This window comes from Zalophus californianus, chromosome 9 (genome assembly GCF_009762305.2).
Source record: "Zalophus californianus isolate mZalCal1 chromosome 9, mZalCal1.pri.v2, whole genome shotgun sequence".
Classification (NCBI taxonomy): domain Eukaryota; kingdom Metazoa; phylum Chordata; class Mammalia; order Carnivora; family Otariidae; genus Zalophus; species Zalophus californianus.
Window position 1 is genome coordinate 67,895,761 of NC_045603.1, and position 17,190 is coordinate 67,912,950.

General features: G+C 43.3%; 2 protein-coding genes across 5 annotated transcripts in view; both read right to left on the reverse strand.

Annotated features, from left to right (window-relative positions):
• The window catches only part of ANO6 (anoctamin 6), a 186,251-nt gene extending 179,171 nt beyond the window's left edge, over positions 1-7,080 (reverse strand). For 2 of the 4 annotated variants that reach the window (XM_027592751.2, XM_027592749.2), the window contains exon 1: positions 6,657-7,080. In XM_027592751.2, coding sequence (XP_027448552.1) covers positions 6,657-6,729 — 73 coding nt within the window. In that variant the 5' untranslated portion in view covers positions 6,730-7,080. The remainder of the gene's footprint in view (positions 1-6,656) is intronic. The other 2 variants (XM_027592753.2, XM_027592750.2) reach the window with 1 other exon arrangement.
• Positions 7,081-8,268: 1,188 nt separating this feature from the next.
• On the reverse strand, positions 8,269-8,776 carry LOC118357371 (60S ribosomal protein L27a-like). Its single transcript, XM_035729354.1, has one exon. It carries the CDS (start codon positions 8,757-8,759, stop codon positions 8,313-8,315), a length of 447 nt encoding a protein of 148 aa, XP_035585247.1. The 5' UTR covers positions 8,760-8,776; the 3' UTR covers positions 8,269-8,312.
• Positions 8,777-17,190: the final 8,414 nt, after the last annotated feature.

The following is a 17,190-nucleotide window of genomic DNA, read 5'->3' on the forward strand; positions in this document are numbered from 1 at the left end:
AGCTAGAATACAAAACACAAACTGATAAGTATGATAACAGACGAAAACCTGAAGTTAGAGGGGAAACTCTTATTAAAACGTAATCATCTTAATCTAACCGGCTACAAATACCACTTGGAAAGTTTAAGACCATCTTTCAACTGAAAGCTGGATTATGAGATTCTTAATAATGTATTATAACCTCCCTTCAAGAATGTCCGAATTTAAACAGTATCTCTGACAGAAACCTTCACGGGAGCTTTTGGTCTAAATTTACTGGTTTCCAAAAGGAAAAAAAAAATGTACTGCAATCAACATATGTGAATACTGCAACCACTTGAGAAAAAAGAAAGGGGTTATGTGGAACTCTTTTAGAGCTATGTCTGTGTCAGATTAAAAGAACAATGGGCATTATAAGAGGAGATGAGAAACACTTTAGAAAGCAATTTCTTTGATTTGAAAGTTAAAACACCGAAGATAAATTGTGACTGAGCATTTGAAATTGAAAATAACAGGTGTATATATATATATATAAGAGGGGGCAAAACTATACTCAAAGAGAAAGACTTTAAGGATAGTTCACTTTGTTTTGTTTTTTAACTGTCAATTCTCCTGGTAGATACTATCTCTCCCTTGCCACAGCAAATAAAGACAGCATCAAAGTTTATTTCTTGAGAAATCACATCTGGGAATACTCAAGACACATCGTTGTCCTAACCCCACCCACTTATCTATTTCTGATCCCTTCCAGGGCTGTTCAAGCACTGCAACTGAACAGTCCCCTTGGCAAGATTACGTGCTTTCTCCTTGATACCACCACCCTGGCACACATCTTGATTGCAGCATTAATCACAGACTACCACAATTGTCTATTCATGTATCTGCCTCCTCCCTAGATAGTGAGGTATGGGAGGTCAAGGACCCTGGAACCTAGGAGAGTACCTGATAAACTACGTACAATCAACAGATAACAGGGACTCTCAAGGTGCCACAGAAGAGAATTCTAGTAGGGCCATAAAACTACCTAAGCATAGCGTTAATCAAACTATTTAAAAAGAGCAATTCACTTATTGAGTCTTTCAACAATGATCTGCTGGGCTTCTACTGAAGAGCAAGCACCACTCCAGGCATGAGGGGCATAGCGTGGAACACAAAGCATGCAAGACACCTGCCTTCAGGGAACTTATATGTTAGAGGATGAGGAAGAGAACATTTTTTTAATTATAGCAGTGAATGTCTACAATGTGTGGGATATTTTGCATCATCTATAGAAGATCCAAATGACCTAGTCCCGGTGCCCAAGAAATTTATACTCTAGTTGTGGGGATCAACATGATCAACAACAAAGACAAAATACAAAGTGAATGCTAATTGTGTAGAACAGAAAAATAAGGGGTGTGACAATTTATTGGTGGGCACTTTGGGCAATGAGGATCAGTAATAGCTTTCTAGGTTTGTGACAGGCTTGGAAGGAGAGTGAGCCACTGAAAAACAGAGGAGCTAAGTCTGGTATGAGCAAGGATTGGAAATGGTCTGAGCCAAAGCAGAGGAGAAAAGTGTAAGACTTCTTGGAACAATAGAAAAGTCTCCCCTCCTGACACCTGCCACCACTTTCCACCTAATCACTCAGCTCAAGTCCAAGAGTGTTGCTGTTTGCTGGAAGCAAATGGGTCTCTGAGGCCTCGGAGATGTCACCTCTTTCCTAAACTTTCAGACCACTCCTCTCTATTCCCATGGCCACTGCAGGCATTTCCAAACCTGACTCCTAGAAAGGCTTACCTCTACCACCTTCCCTCTCCACCCCATTTCCCAACGTGCTGCCAGGGAGATCTATCCTAACTCAAATTGGATCCTATCACTCCTTTCCTGAGAATCTTTCAGGCGCTCCAAATCCCAAATCCTTAAAACATGCAGAGTCTTCTTCCCGGTGCAGCCCCTGCCTGCCTCCCTAGCCCTGGGGCTGCTCCCTTCCACCACAGCCAACTCCATGGGACTTCTGACTTTCCCTCCGCCCTCCCTGCCACCGCACCTGCCTGGGCCTCCAGCACCCAGCCCAGCCATCTCTGCTGGGAAGCTGCCTCCCACACCTCCTCCCATGGCTGTGTACATACCTCAAGAATGGCATTTACTGCAAGGGGCTGGTTCCACGGAACCCACTTCCCCATGCCCAAGAGATGCATTTCACTCATTTTTAGGCTCCCAACACCCAGCCCCACACCTAATCCTGCACCGAGCACAGAAGGTTTGCTCAGTTAATATGAATAAAGCAAAACTGGGGCTAGACTCAGATCTGCAGGTGATTAAACAAAGTTTGTAGGGAGAAATCTTGTGCAGGAAGTCTGTGTAAAAATGTGACATCAAAAAAGGAGCCAATAAAGGCACTTGAAAGATACAGCTGGACCGTCACAGCTCCGGGGTAATGGGCCTCTAGCCCACACTGTGCCCCCCACCCCCCCCAACCAATGACATGACCATCAGCTGTGGGGATCAGAGAGTAAATTCTACCATAAACAGATTGGGAACCCAAAGCAACCAACCAAGCATCGAAACAAAACCTTTTTGCCTCTACCATCTGACTTGTTCCTGATAATTCCCTTCTTTATTGAGAATATTTTTCCTCTCTCAGCAAAGTTTGAACCATAGAAATGCAAAATAAATAAATAAATAAATAATCAGCACACTAAATATACTACCTACATCTTAGCTATAAAAGATGTTTCTATCATTTTCTACATGAACAGGAAGAAATGGTGGATTTTATTCACTGGTTAATGGGGGGGGGGGGTAGTCCTGGAGGCAGAGCAGCCAAGAACGCTTTTTTGCACACCAGGCCCACAGAACCTGCCTGGACGTGTGATCTCCACCAGCACCAGCACAGTGCATAAGGGCTAAAAGCCACCTATTTCCTGCCACTACTGCCTACGTGTCACATCTGCATTTGGTTACTGAGCTGATTTAGAAAATAAGGGGTGTTTTACAAAAATGCTCTCATGCCAACAAGGTGCCTCATTCACAAATGTTTGGGCACAATTTCTGGTGGCCCTGAGTAAAGCAAATATGGAAAAGATGCTCATAGTAAGATTTACCATCTTTGATTCTCTAGTCAGGTTCATGTCAAACAAGGAGGCAATCCTTACAAGTAAAGCACCAAACAGTGCTTCAAAAGTAAGCAGAAACCCACTGGTAGGAAAAAAAAAAAAAAGAAGGGCCCTAAATCCCAGTCTACTACAGGGCACCCTTCCGTACATGTACACAAAACATTTATATCTTATAACCGGGGACCACATCTAGTTTAAAAGTTTTTCTTTTTCTGTTTTGCAAATTAGCTGATGATAGATGTTTTACCCAGGAACTACGTCAAAAATGACTCTACTGTTCTGAAATATAAAGTTAATATTTATAGAGGAATTACACAGACATCTTCAGTACCTGAGTGGATTTTAAATTATACAACTATTAGTAATGACAATCCAGTACTAGGAGGAATATGTTAGCCAACAGCTTTAACATAGCTCTGCATTATAAAACCAGAGGCACAGGTTAAAATTACCATCTTCATTTCACCAGAACCTCCTCTCCCATAGTTGGAAATTATAATTATTTTGTTAAAGGCTATATACCATCAGCCTACTTCTGCTAACGTTTAAAAAGACTTACTACTGGGGCGCCTGGGTGGCTCAGTTGGTTAAGCAACTGCCTTCGGCTCAGGTCATGATCCTGGAGTCCCGGGATCGAGTCCCACATCGGACTCCCTGCTCGGCAGGGAGTCTGCTTCTCCCTCTGACCCTCTTCCCTCTCATGCTCTCTATCTCTCATTCTCTCTCTCTCTCAAATAAATAAATAAAATCTTTAAAAAAAAATAAATAAAAAGACTTACTACTTTACAATGACAAACTTTCTATTGGCATGCTAAACATTTGCGCTTGTTATAAAATCAGTGCAACCCACACTGAATTTGTATAACAACCAAAAACTGCTATTAGTTGCCTGACATAAAATGTTGAATTGACCCCTATACACAGTAAAGTGTCAATATCAGTGGCCTGTGGAGGGAAGAGTGAAGGAGGAGTAGAGATATTTAACATTTTATTAAACATAGTTACAGTTTGACTCAATAGAACCAGCATAAATTACATCTGTAATTAAAAATAGGAAGAACGTATTGCCACACACTTAAGATAAATTTTATGACGCCTTATCTGGTAAACATAGACTAGACCAAATTAGTTTTCTTTCTAAACTGAGATCTACTGATGGCACAGTGGAATAAACAAAGCTCAGAGTCTCTAGCTTACTTTGATTTCCATTTGGGTTTTATCCTTATTTATTTACAATACTCAATATAAACAGTAACACCTCACCATAACAAACAAGAGTATGTTCCTATGAGGGGCGCCTGGGTGGCTCAGTCGCTTAAGTATCTGCCTTTGGCTCAGGTCATGATCCATGGGATCGAGCCCCACATCAGGGTCCCTGCTCAGTGGGGAGCCTGCTTCTCCCTCTGCCCTTCTCCCTCTGCCCCTCTCCCTGCTCCTTCTCTTTCCCTCACTCTCTCAAATAAATCAAATCTTTTTTTAAGTATATTCCTATGAAACAGACTGTGCTACTTTATTATAACTTTTTTAAAGTTTGCTCCTATGATTTACATTTTTATATAATCATGATTTACCAGTAAAGCCTGATAAATAGCAGCATTATACATTATCTGACAGCTGAGTGACCAGGTGGAAAGTGGACTAATGCACACAGGTCTTGCAAGTCAGAAAGCCTGGGTTTGAATCTTAACTAGCTATACAAAAAGCTGGACAGATCAACCTGTGAGCTTCAGTTTTCTAACAAAAAAAAAAAAAAAGAATACTATTGGCTCCCTCCATCTAATAAATTGTTCTCAACTGAATGAAAGGTAAAGCTAAATCATGAAGTATAAGCCCCTCTATTCAATTTGTTCCTGGTCAACAAGGAAGTTATCAAGTTCTTTGGATATAAGTGAGCAGAGCCTATAATAGCCAAGATATGAAAACAACTTAATTGTCCAAGTATAGATGAATAAAGATGTGGTGGGGATGTGTGTGTGTGTGCATATATATAACCATCATCACCACCACCATACGCACCCCTGACCACGCTCCTCACCCTTGCATGTGGGCAATGGAATATTACTCAGCCATGAGAAAGAAGGAAATCCTGCCATTTGGTACAACACGGATGTAACCTGGAGGGCTGTTATGCCAAGTGAAATAAGTCTGACAAAAACAATTACTGTACATCACTTATAGGTGAAATCCACCAAAGCTGAACTCGCAGAAATAGTAGAATGGGGGGGGGGGGGATGTTGGTCAAAAGGCACAAAAACTTCCATTATAAGACAAGTTCTGGGGATCTAAGGTACAGCATAGTGATTATAATCAATACTGTATCCTGTACTTGAAAGATGCCAAGAGAGTGTACTTCAGATGTTCTCACCACAAAAAGGAAATGGTAATTATGTGAGGTGATGGAGGTGTTGGTTAAAGCCATCGTGGTAATCATTTTGCAACATATAAGTATCAACTCAGTACTTTGTACGTCTTAAACTACACAACGTTATATGTAAACTGTGTCTCAATACAGCTGGGGGGGAAATGATAAAGTAAAAACCACACCTAGCTCCTAAAATTAAGTTACTTCTAAAGTTATTAGAGAAAAACAGGACTTTAGGACATGAGCAGGAACTGCTATGTTTTAAACTGATTTGGCGTGCAGGAAACAGACTCAGCGTCTCCGAACAGACCAGCACGGTAATTTAATTGCCAGTCTTCTGGAGGGACCCAGTATGTCATCATTCCCTGACAGTGATAGTCTCCCTTGTCCAATTGTTTTCCCCTTCCCCACCTCCTCCCACCCCTTTTGATTGTTGTGGTTGTTTTACTCTTAAACAGCTCTCCCTCCTTTCTGTCTGCAATTTTAAACTCTAACTAGAAATGATAACACCCAGGCTTGGCTTCCACCCCCCACCCCCAGACCCGGCCCACCAAGCTCCAGGGGCCCTCTGGACTTGTAGAAATGTCCTGAGGGCCGTCCAGACTACGTCTTACTCCTCCAATCACTGCCCCCGCGGGCTCTGCGGCTGAAAAAACAGGATCCCGGGCCGCCACCCGCGGCCACAAATCGGTTCCCGGGGCGCCCCACCCACCCCCACCCTCCCTCCCGGAGCCGATCCTTTCTTTCACTTTACAACGGATGCAGGTGGGTCACACCCCTGCTCTCCGAACCGGGGTGGGCTCCCCGCCTGCGCCGCCCTCCGGAATCCCCAGTGCAGGTCCGAGGGGGAGGAAATGACCCAAAAGTTGCTGCTTCTGAGTCAAGACTTCGGCGCGCGGAGCCCTCCCTTGTATCTAGCATGACTGCTCAGAGCCTGCGGCCGGGGCCCGCCCAGACGCTGTTCTCGGGAGACCGTGCGCGCCCCGCGCCTCCCCGGCCTTCACGGGGGCGCCGGCCCGCCGGCAGCCGAGCCGCGAAGCGACCGCATTGCGGCCCCGGAACCGCGGCGCGGGCTCCCTCCTCCCCGTCCGCCGGCGCCCGCGCCCCTCCGAGCGGCCGAGGGTCCCCGCAAGCCGACCCCCGAGGAGGGTGCGGCGCCCACGCGCAGTCCCCAACTTCTTCCGGCGCCGGCCCACGCCGGGGAACCCCTCGCTCACCGATATCCCCGTCGTCGTCGTCTTCCTCCTCCTGGTCCATTTCTAGCAGGACGTCCCTGGTCGTCATTTGCATGGCTCCCCCAGAGGGCGGTTCCGAACTTGGCGCGAAGTTGGGGGGCCCGGGGTTCCGGAACGACGCGGCTCTGGCGGGGCCCTGCGTCGGGGCGGGGGCGGCGGGCGCGTCTGGCTCCCGGCTCGGGGGCTGCAGTAGCCAGCCCGCACTCCTGGAAGCCGAGCCCAAGCGGCCGCCGACCCGAGCCCTGCGCCCAAGACAGCCACTCACCACCCGACCGGGGCCCGGCCACTGAGCATGCCCAGTGAGAGAGCCAGGCTCGCTGCGGAATGATTAAACTTCCCCCAGGTTTATTAGGCTCCCAGAAGGAAGTCCGGACGAGAGCGGGAGTAGTCGGCGATCGCGTTCTGCACGCGAGTGACCTCGGGGAAGGGGGAGGCGGGAGCACGCGGGGGTGGGAGTGGACAGGGTTCCCCAAACGTTGCGTCCGAACGAGGCAGTTCTCTGTTCTAAAGTCATATATGGACACACACTGGGGCTTGCTTTCTTTGACATGTGTTACTGCAGAGGGGAAAAACGCCACTACAGCTCAGGCGGAGAACCCTGAAGCCGAGCACGTTTGAACCGTATTTAAAAGCTACGCGGAGCCTATGGAGATCTTCAAGCACCCATTACTCTGACTCCAAAGTGAAGGAACGTGTATTCTATGGGGGAAAGGGGAGAGGGAGATTACAGAGAAAAAGAGGCGAAACTCGTAGATAATAAGCAATAGAAGAAAAAAGATAAAGAAGAGAGAGATCTAAAGAAACGCGTTCACAAAAGGCCGGAAGATTTCCGCAGAAAGAGAGGTGAGCGGGCAAGAGAAGCGCCCCCTACCCCCGCTCGCCTGAGCACACACAGGGAGCGGTCGCAAGATGATCGCGAGTCCTTTTGGACCCTGAAAGCTTAGTCCTCCGTATCAAAAGCGCAAAAGAAGCCGAAGAACTCCACTGTGGTTAGAGGTAAACTCTAATGCAGTGTGAGAGACTATAATAACCAGAGGAAACAAAAAGAAAGTACTAAAATAAAATTGAGGCAGAGAGTAAAAGAATGCGTTCCCCGGGGACCAAAGGGAGCAATAGGACAAATACAAAGGAATTTCTACTTTTAAGACTCGTGGGGGTAGTTTGAACTGCAGGTTTCTAGGACTGTGTGTCTGCAGAGCTGTATTCAAAGAAGCTGGTGTTGGGTTCATTTTGATTCCTCAAAGGGGCTTAGAAGGTATATTTGAAATCCTGGTTACATTCATTATCCTACACTTCCTATCGAAACTTTTTATATTTCTTCCACTGACGTACCAGAATTATCATGATAATTATGATGACACTAAACTTCCTGTGCACTTTTTTCTCCCATATACTTATTTTTTGAGTTTCCTTATGAAAGAAAGAAAACATTGAGAGCACAAGAGGGAAGAGGGTCAGAGGGAGAAGCAGACTCCCCGCTGAGCAGGGAGCCCGATGCGGGACTCGATCCCGGGACTCCAGGATCACGACCTGAGCTGAAGGCAGTCGCCCAACCAGCTGAGCCACCCAGGCGCCCCCTTTTTTTTTTTTTTTGGAAAAGCACTTGTTAGCATTTAATGAACGCCCTCAAATGTGGCTTCAAGCTACTAGAACGCAGGCGCCCCCGACACCCTTAATCTTCTCCTCTGCTCTTCTACTGAAGAATTTGGCCTTCACGATGACAGGCTGTTTTGGGAGTTTTCCCTTTCCCAAAACTTTGTAGTAGCCCGATCGCACCACATCAATGATAGGAGCAGCTCCAGTCTTGTTTTTGGCAGCATTTACCCATGTCTGCTCACTGACCAAGGTCCACAGTTTATCAAGGTTGACAGTTGGGCAGAAGCTCTGGTTCCTCTTTAAGTGGTAATGTCTCATACCAACTTTTCCAAAGTATCCTGGGTGATATTTGTCGAAGTTGATCCTGTGGTGATGCATGCCACCAGCATTACCCCGGCCTCCTGGGTGCTTCCGGTGCTTGCCGATGCGGCCGTGGCCGTGGCTCACGTGGCCCCGAAGTTTCCGGGTCTTCCTCAGTCTGGATAGCATGTCGGCAGCTCAGACGGAAAGAGAGAATAGTTTTTAATATAAAGAGGAAACAATACATTACTCTGGGCAGGGGGTGGGGTTGGGGGGGTGGGGGATAGGAGAATAAAGAAGGAAAAAAAAAGGGGAGGAAAAAAAGACTGTTTTCTCTCAGTGAATTCGCTCCCCAAAGCTTATGGGACCCACTGAATTAGAAATTCCAGAGGCATTTTAGTGACATGATCAGTTATCACAATTTTCATTTAACAAATGTGTACATAGTGCTTTTTATGTGCTAGGCACTATTCTTTAAATGTTTTACATTCAGTCACGTAATCCTCATAACAACCCTAGCAACTATTACCACTTGACACAGGATGATTAAATAACTAATCCAAAATCACGCATGGGAAGTAAGTGGCAGAGCTGGGGTTCAAACCCAAGCATCTAGAATCTGGTCTGTTGGCCATTTGATAAACCACCTCTAGAGACATTTCTGAATCCATTAAAAAAAATCACTTTTTCCCCCCACCAATTCTGAGCTCTCAAAATCTCATCAACTTTCTGCCACAGTTCTCTCACCAAATGGCCTGGTTTTTATGGCCTAAGATTTTGCTCAAAGTTAATTAGTAGTAGAAAACTCTTGTGGTTGATTTTGTAACAGGGTTCCATGAGTCATTTGAAATTCTTCATAGATTTTAGAGTTCACATTTTTGTTGCTTGATAAATGTTGCAGAGAGATGTTGTTGGCCTTATATGTAAACGTAACTGTTGCTGGAAGGGAAATGAATTATTTACTTGTTATCTGTGAGTAAATTCCATTCTTTTCATTCAATCTATTTTATTTTCTGTAGCTCCTCTCATGCAATGTTTTTTTTTTTTTCCAACTGAGTCATAAATGCTTCAAACATAATCAAGGTAATAGGCTTATGGAAGAACCACATCATCCTTGATCCTGAAAAATTATCATCTATATCATGAATAGTTAGTGATATAAAATGTGCCTAATATCATGTGGCCAGGTTATTGGATTTGCAAAGCTTTTCCAAGTCAGGGCGGTAGAGCAAATATTTTCTCTTTTATTGGTCTTTTGATTAATTACAACCCTCGCCTGGCCACAGGATGCCCTTTCTCTGCCCGTCCCTCAAATATTGGTGTGTCTCTGACTTTGATCCTGCCCTTTTTTATTCTCATCTTTCCCTATTGAAATCATTCAGTCTTGTAACTTTACTGTCTATTCCAAAGAGGGCCAGTTTCGTGAGCACATGAACATTGATTTACAGAGGGCCCTGCACTCAGAAGGACTTAATGCTTGGGGTCTTAATGCTCTGTGGTTGCAGGTTTAAAATTCTTAATAACATTATCTTTGAATTTTTGTTTTATATGTGGAGTTCAATGAGACAATGAAGTGTGCTTGGTTCTCATACTGTCCTGCCTCCCACCGCCTCTCAGCCTCCCTGGGCCAGTTTCTCAGCCTTGCCCGCCCTCCTCTTTGCCCTACCCCAAACCAGAACCACTAGGACCAAGAAGACCTAGGCACAGGCATAGGGAAGGTCAGGGTCATGTGCATGCACCTCTGGTGCTGTAGGGTAGTTGATGGCAGCTGTCCCTGCCCTAGACTAGCAGTGCCACAGTGCTGTCACCCAGTGGGTGACTCAGTGGGAATGGGCCTCTTGCCCATCCCCTATGCAAGGGCATTCTGGCGTGGAAGTTGCAATCTCAGTTGCAGTCTCTTGGAGGCTGTCTCTTTAACGTGGTTTAGAGCCGAGAGTCCATGGGGAAGGGGAGACACCTGGCTCCACTTCTCTGCCATCAGCCAGGGCATGGTCTGTCAGTCCTACAAATTGGTGGGAGGGAGATCTGGCAGCTGGTGGACCTCATGTGCTCTTTGAGCAAGGAACCCTGCAAATTTTCATTTGCAATGGGCACTGCAAACTGTATAGCTGGTTCTTATTCCAAGGTCTTTATTTCCAGATCTCTCTTCTGTGTTGTAAATGGTATATATGCTTGCATGCTGGACATCTCCACTTGGCTATTTTTTAGACATTTCAAATTTAGCAGGTCCAACACTAAATTTGTAATCTCTGCCCCAAAACCGTTTCCCTAAATTCAGGAATGTGTAGTTACACAAGTCAATAATTTGAGAAGCATTTTGACTCCTTCCTCCCTCTGCTAACCCCCATGTCCAGTCAGTTGCTAAATCTTGTTATATGTATCTCCTGGATATCTCAAACACATCCCGTATCCATTGCTGCATTGGTGCATGATTGCATAGCATAACATTTTAGCAGAAGCAGAAGGGAATGGAGTTTTAGGCAGAAGGGAAAGCAAATGCAAAATTCCCAAGGAATACCAGCAAAGAGATCATGGTGGCTGTGGCATAATACGTTGTCCAAATTCAGCAGCTCACAGCAACAATAAACAGGTATCCTTTCACACAGTTTCCATGGATCAGAAATTTGGGAGCAGGTTAGTCAAGTGGTTCTGGCCTAGGTTCTAATTTGTAGTCACAATGTTGGTCAAAGCTGTAGTCACCTAAAAGCTTGACTAGGGTTCAAAATCTGCCCCTAAGAGAGTTCAACCTCACGTGGTGCTGCTTGTCAGGAGGCACCTCACTTCCTTCCTCCACTAACCTGTCTGTACATCCCTTGAACATCCTCATGACACAATGCTGTGTTCCCTGACAATGATTAATCCAAGAGGCTGGGTGAGGTAGAAGTCACAACATCTTTTATGACCTTGGAAGTCACACATTGTCATTTCTGCCACTGGTTACACAGGTAAGTCAGCTCTACTCCCTGTGGGAGGAGCTTATCCAAAAGTATGAATAGCAGAGGCAGGGATCACTGGGAGCAATCGTGGAGGCCACCACATATCTCCACTATCACTGTTGTGATACATACCCACTGCCATTCTTCATTCTTAGTTACCGAGAACTAACTATACGCTGGCCACTTCCCCGGATGTTGGGGGTTCAATAGTAAAAACAAAAAACGAAGACAGACAACATCTCTGCTGTCAGGTCTTTCCATTGCAGTGGATTGAGACAAATAAGTAAGTATCTGTCGGGAAATGATGGGCACTACTGAGAAAAATGCAGCAGGGCAAGAGTCAGAGAGAATGATGGCTGGGAGACGGACTTCATAATGAGTGGTTTGGGGAAGACTGATGAGGTGACATTTTAGCAGAGGTCTGAAGGAAGTGAGGGAACAGAGTATGTAAGTCCCTGAGGAAACAGAGTTTCAAGAAGGAAATGCAAATGCAAAAGCCTTGAGGACAAGCATGCCTAATGTCTTCAAGAACAGCAGAGGCCATGGCAACTGTAGCATAGTGATAGAGGAGGGAAGTGGTAGGAGGTCGGGGATGGCGGAGGGGGTGGAGTGCTGTAAATCAGTTTTAGCCATCAGAGGGACTTGGGTTTTGACTCTGAATAATATGGAAAGCCTTTGGAAAGTTTTGACTAAACAGGTGGCATACTTATCTTATATTTTAAAAGGATCTTTCTTACAGCTTTTTGGAAAATAGACTAGACCGTAGAAGAGCAAATATAAAATCAGGGAGGCCAGTTAAGAGACTAGTTCTTTAATTCAGCCAAGGGATAACGGTCTTGAACAAGAATGGTACTGATAGATGTGGATTAAGGTATGTTTTGAAATAAATCTGAAGAGTGTCTGAGGTACTGGATATGAGTCTGAGGAAAAAAAGGGAGTCAAGGAGAACTCCAATATTTTGACCTGAGAAATCTGGAAAATGGAGTTGCTATTTTTGAAATGTGTCAGACTCCAGGAGAGGAAGGGGGTGGCGGGGTTTGGTTTTGGACCCAAAAGTTCGAATTTGAGATTAGACATCCATGTGGAGATGTCCAGCAGCAAAATCTCCAGAGGTACCCCCATATGATTGTACAAGATGTTTACAGAGGTGCCTGGGCACAGGGAGTAAAATGAGGCCTGATATCTAACTCAGGCTCTGCCTGCCAAGCCTCATGGTTTGGTGCAAGGTCGTTCCGTCTGTACAAGCTTCCATATAGCTTGTCAGCAATTCTGGACACCTTTATACATATACTCTGCTTCCTTCTTACTTTGCTTTATTTTCTCCTTATTACCTAACTCCCTCTTACATACTACATCATTTGTTTACTTACTCTCTGTATTATCTGTCTTCATCAACCAAAGGATAAGCTCCACAAAAGCAGTGCTTTTGTCTTTTGTTCATTACCATATCTCCAGCATATAGTAGGTACTCAATATTTATTGAATTGAATTGAGGGTAGTGTAAAGGGTAGTGGATAAATGCACTAGTAGATAGAAGGGTATGTGGGGCCAACAGAGGGTATGTGGGTGAGAGAAGGGAAAACGGCTGTTGAGATGTCCTTGGGTAGGTGAAAGTGATGAGCTCCTATAAACTGAAGATAATGGCTATAAAAAGCAGGATAAAAATCTATCATGAAAACCATAGTGAAAATATAATATTTGGATACAGATGCAGGTGTATAGGTAAATGTATTGGTAGGAGCTGTGGAAGCTTTCTTTTTTTCCCCCAAAATGTTTATTTTGAAAGCTTTTAAACATACAGAAAAGTTGAAAGAATAACGTAACAGACACCTATACATCCATCCAAGCTTCAACAGTTGTGAACATTTTGCTATGTGTGATTTATCTATTTGTCTCTCTGTATATATTTCACTGAACCATGTTAATGTTGCAGACCTCATGACATGTCATCCCTACATAAATAACATATTCACATAGATGAGATTTAACCATATTTCCCTCATATCAATCCATTCCATATTCAAATCTCAGAGTCTTTAATGGTTGGGTTTTTCACGCAAGCACGCAATCACATTTCACATACTGTGATTGGTTATATTACCTGACTTTTTTCCCTATGACTTTGACTTTTTCTTTCCTTCTTTTTTTTAGGAGATTTTATTTATTTGAGACAGAGAGAGAGAGAGCACAAACAGCGGGGAAGGGCAGAGGGAGAGACAGAGAAGCAGACTCCCAGCTGAGCAAGGAGCCCAATGTGGGGCTCAATCCCAGGACTCTGAGATCATGACCTGAGCCAAAGGCAGACGCTTAATCAACTGACGCCCCTGACTTTGACTTTTTCAAGAGAACGGAAGATCTGTGGATGATTTTTTCTCCCTAATACTATTTTCAAAGTCTAGTATTTCCTGTTAACTGGATATAAGTCAGAGGTTTAATTAGATTCGAGTTAAACATTTTTGGCAACAATCTGTCATAGAAGATGCTATGTTCTTCATGTGGCATTATAGTAAAAGGTATCCACTGACAGACTGTCCTACCATTATTGGTGTTAAATTCGATCACTAAGCTACATGGCAAACACCAGATCTTTCCACTGGGTCAGGGTTCAAACCTGGGCAGTTTGACTCCAGAGTCTGTCTCTAAACACTTTGCTATTGTGGTTTTTTTTTTTTTTGAGAATTTTATTTATTTATTTGTCAGAGAGAGAGAGAGAGAGAGAGAGCACAAGCAGGGGGAGCAGCAGCAGAGGAAGAAGCAGGCTCCCTGCTGAGCAAGGAGTCTGATGCAGGACTGGATCCCAGGACCCTGGGATCATCACCTGAGCCGAAGGCAGACACTTAACCGACTGAGCCACCCAGGTATCCCAACACTTTGCTGTTGTTGAGATAAATTTCTAAAATGAAGCCATCCCTGCCTGGGCTGCCAAACTTCTGGCAGCAAACCAAACTTCTGGCTCTCCTTGACCAGAAACACAGTATAGTTGACCCTTGAACAACAAGGGGGTGAGGGGTGCCAATTCCCCCTCCCTGCACTGTTGAAAATCCATGTATAACTTTTGGCTCCTCAATAACTTAGCTACTAATAGCTTACTGTTGACTGGAAGTCTTACCAATAACATAAACAATTGATTAACACATATTTTATATGTTATATGTATTACATACTATGATCTTACAATAAAGTAAGCTAGATAAAAGAAAATCATAAGAAAGAGAAAATACATTTTACAGTACTGTACTGTGTTTATCAAAATAATCCACATGTAAGTGGACACACATAGTTTATACCTGTGTCTTTCAAGGGTCAACTGTATGTCTACTCAGCCAATCCCCAAATGCCAAGCAAACTTTGGGCTCTATATTTATTTTCTTGTTCCGCCATCTTTCTGAATAAGGTCAGATATGCAACTTAAGCCATTCATAATCTGTTTATGCATTACCACTTCTAATGTTCTGTAAAACTCACTCTTGCCCAAAATCCTTTGGGAAGAATGTTTGTAAGGCCTGTATTCTCCCAATCCATGAATTGTTTTCCCTTGAATAAAGGACATCAAACGCTACTAAATTGTTGGTTGTGTCATTTGACATTATTCCTCTTTAGGTAAGAGCGCAAGTCTCAAGAACAAACAGCACATACACAAGCAAGACTAGGATTCAAATGTAGGTCCCCAAAAGCTGTTTGCTCCCCCCCACACACTCCATGAAAATAGCTTATCAATTTGGAATCTTAAAAAAGTGCCCTTGGTATTATGTAATGATACAGGGGTCAATCCAACAAGAGGTTATAACAATTCTAAATAACTATGTACCCAATATGGGAGAATCTAAATACATAAAGTAAATATTAACAGACATTAAGCAAAAAATTGACAGTAATACAATAATAGTAGGGGAATTTAACACCACACTTACATCAATCAATAGATCATCCAGGCAGAAATTCAATAAGAAAACAGTGGCTTTGAACACCACATAGGACCAGATAACTTAACAGATGTATACAGAAACAATCCATTTAAAAACAGCAGGATGCACATTCTTTTCAAGGGCACATTGAACATCCTCCAGGATAGATCACATGTTAAGTCACAAAACAAGTCTCAGTAAATTTAAGGAGATTGAAATAATATCACACATCTTTTCTGACCACAATGGTATGAAACTAGAAATCAATCACAAGAAAGTTGGAAAAGAACACAAACACATGGAGGCAAACATGCTACTAAACAGCCAATTGATCAATGAGGAAATAAGAAAGTACATGAAGACAAATGAAAATGAAACACAATGGTCCAAAACCTTTGGGATGCAGCAAAAGCAGTTTTAAGAGGGAAATTTTTAGTGATACAGACCTCAAGAAACAAGAAAAACCTCAAATAATTAATCTTACCTGACACCTAAGGGAACTAGAAAAAGAACAAAGCCCAAGATTAGTTGAAGGAAGGAAATAATAAAGATCAGAGCAGAAATAAATGAAATAGAAATTAAAAGAAAACAAGAAAAGATCAATGAAACCAAGAGCTTATTCTTTGAAAAAAATCAACAAAACTGATAAACCTTTACCAAACTCATCAAAAAAGAGAAAAAGGACACAAATAAGCAAAATCAGAAAGGAAAGAGAAGTAACTATCAATACCACAGAAATACAAAGAATTATAAGAAAATATTATGGAAAATTATATGTCAACAAATTGTACAACCTACAAGAAATGGATACATTTTTAGCAAGATACAATATTCTGAAAGTGAATCAGAAAGAAATAGAAAATTTGAAGAGCGCAATTACTAACTAGTAACAAAATTGAATTGGCAATCCAAAATCTCTTAAAACACAAAAGTCCAGGACCAGAATGGATTCACAATTGCATTCTACCAAACATTTATTTTTTTAAAGATTTATTTATTTATTTATTTGTTTTAGAGATGGGGGAGGGTCAGAGGGAGAAAATCTCACACAGACTCCCCACTTGGTGGGGAAACTGATCTGGGGCTCAGTCTCATGACCCTGAGATAAGACCTGAGCTGAAATCAAGAGTCAGATGTTTAACTGACAGAGCCACCCAGGCGTCCCTCTACCAAACATTTAAAGAAGATTAATATATACCCTCCAAAATCTATTCCAAAAAATAAGAGGAAGGGAACATTCCAAATTCATTCTACAAGGCCAGCATGACTCTCATAACAAGACCAAACAAAAACACTACAAAAAAAGAAAATTATAGGCCAATATCCCTGATGAACATAGATGCAAAATCCTCAACAAAATATTAGCAAACCAGGGCACCTGGGTGGCTCAGTTGGTTAAGCAACTGCCTTCGGCTCAGGTCATGATCCCAGGGTCCTGGGATCGAGTCCCTCATAGGGCTCCCCCTGCTCTGCGGGGAGTCTGCATCTCCCTCTGCCTCTGCCTGCCACTCCCCCTGCTTGTGTGCGCTCTCTCTGTCTCTCTCTCTCTGTCAAAAAAAAAAAAAAATTAGCAAACCAAATTCAACAATACATTAAAAGGATCATTCACCATGATCAAGTGGGATTTATTCCAGGATGCAAGGATGATTCAATAGTTGCAAATCAATCAACATGATACACCCCATCAACAAAATGAAGGCTAAAATCATATGATCATCTCAATAGATGTAGAAAAAGCATTTGATGTAATTCAAAAGCCATCCATGATAAAAACTCTCA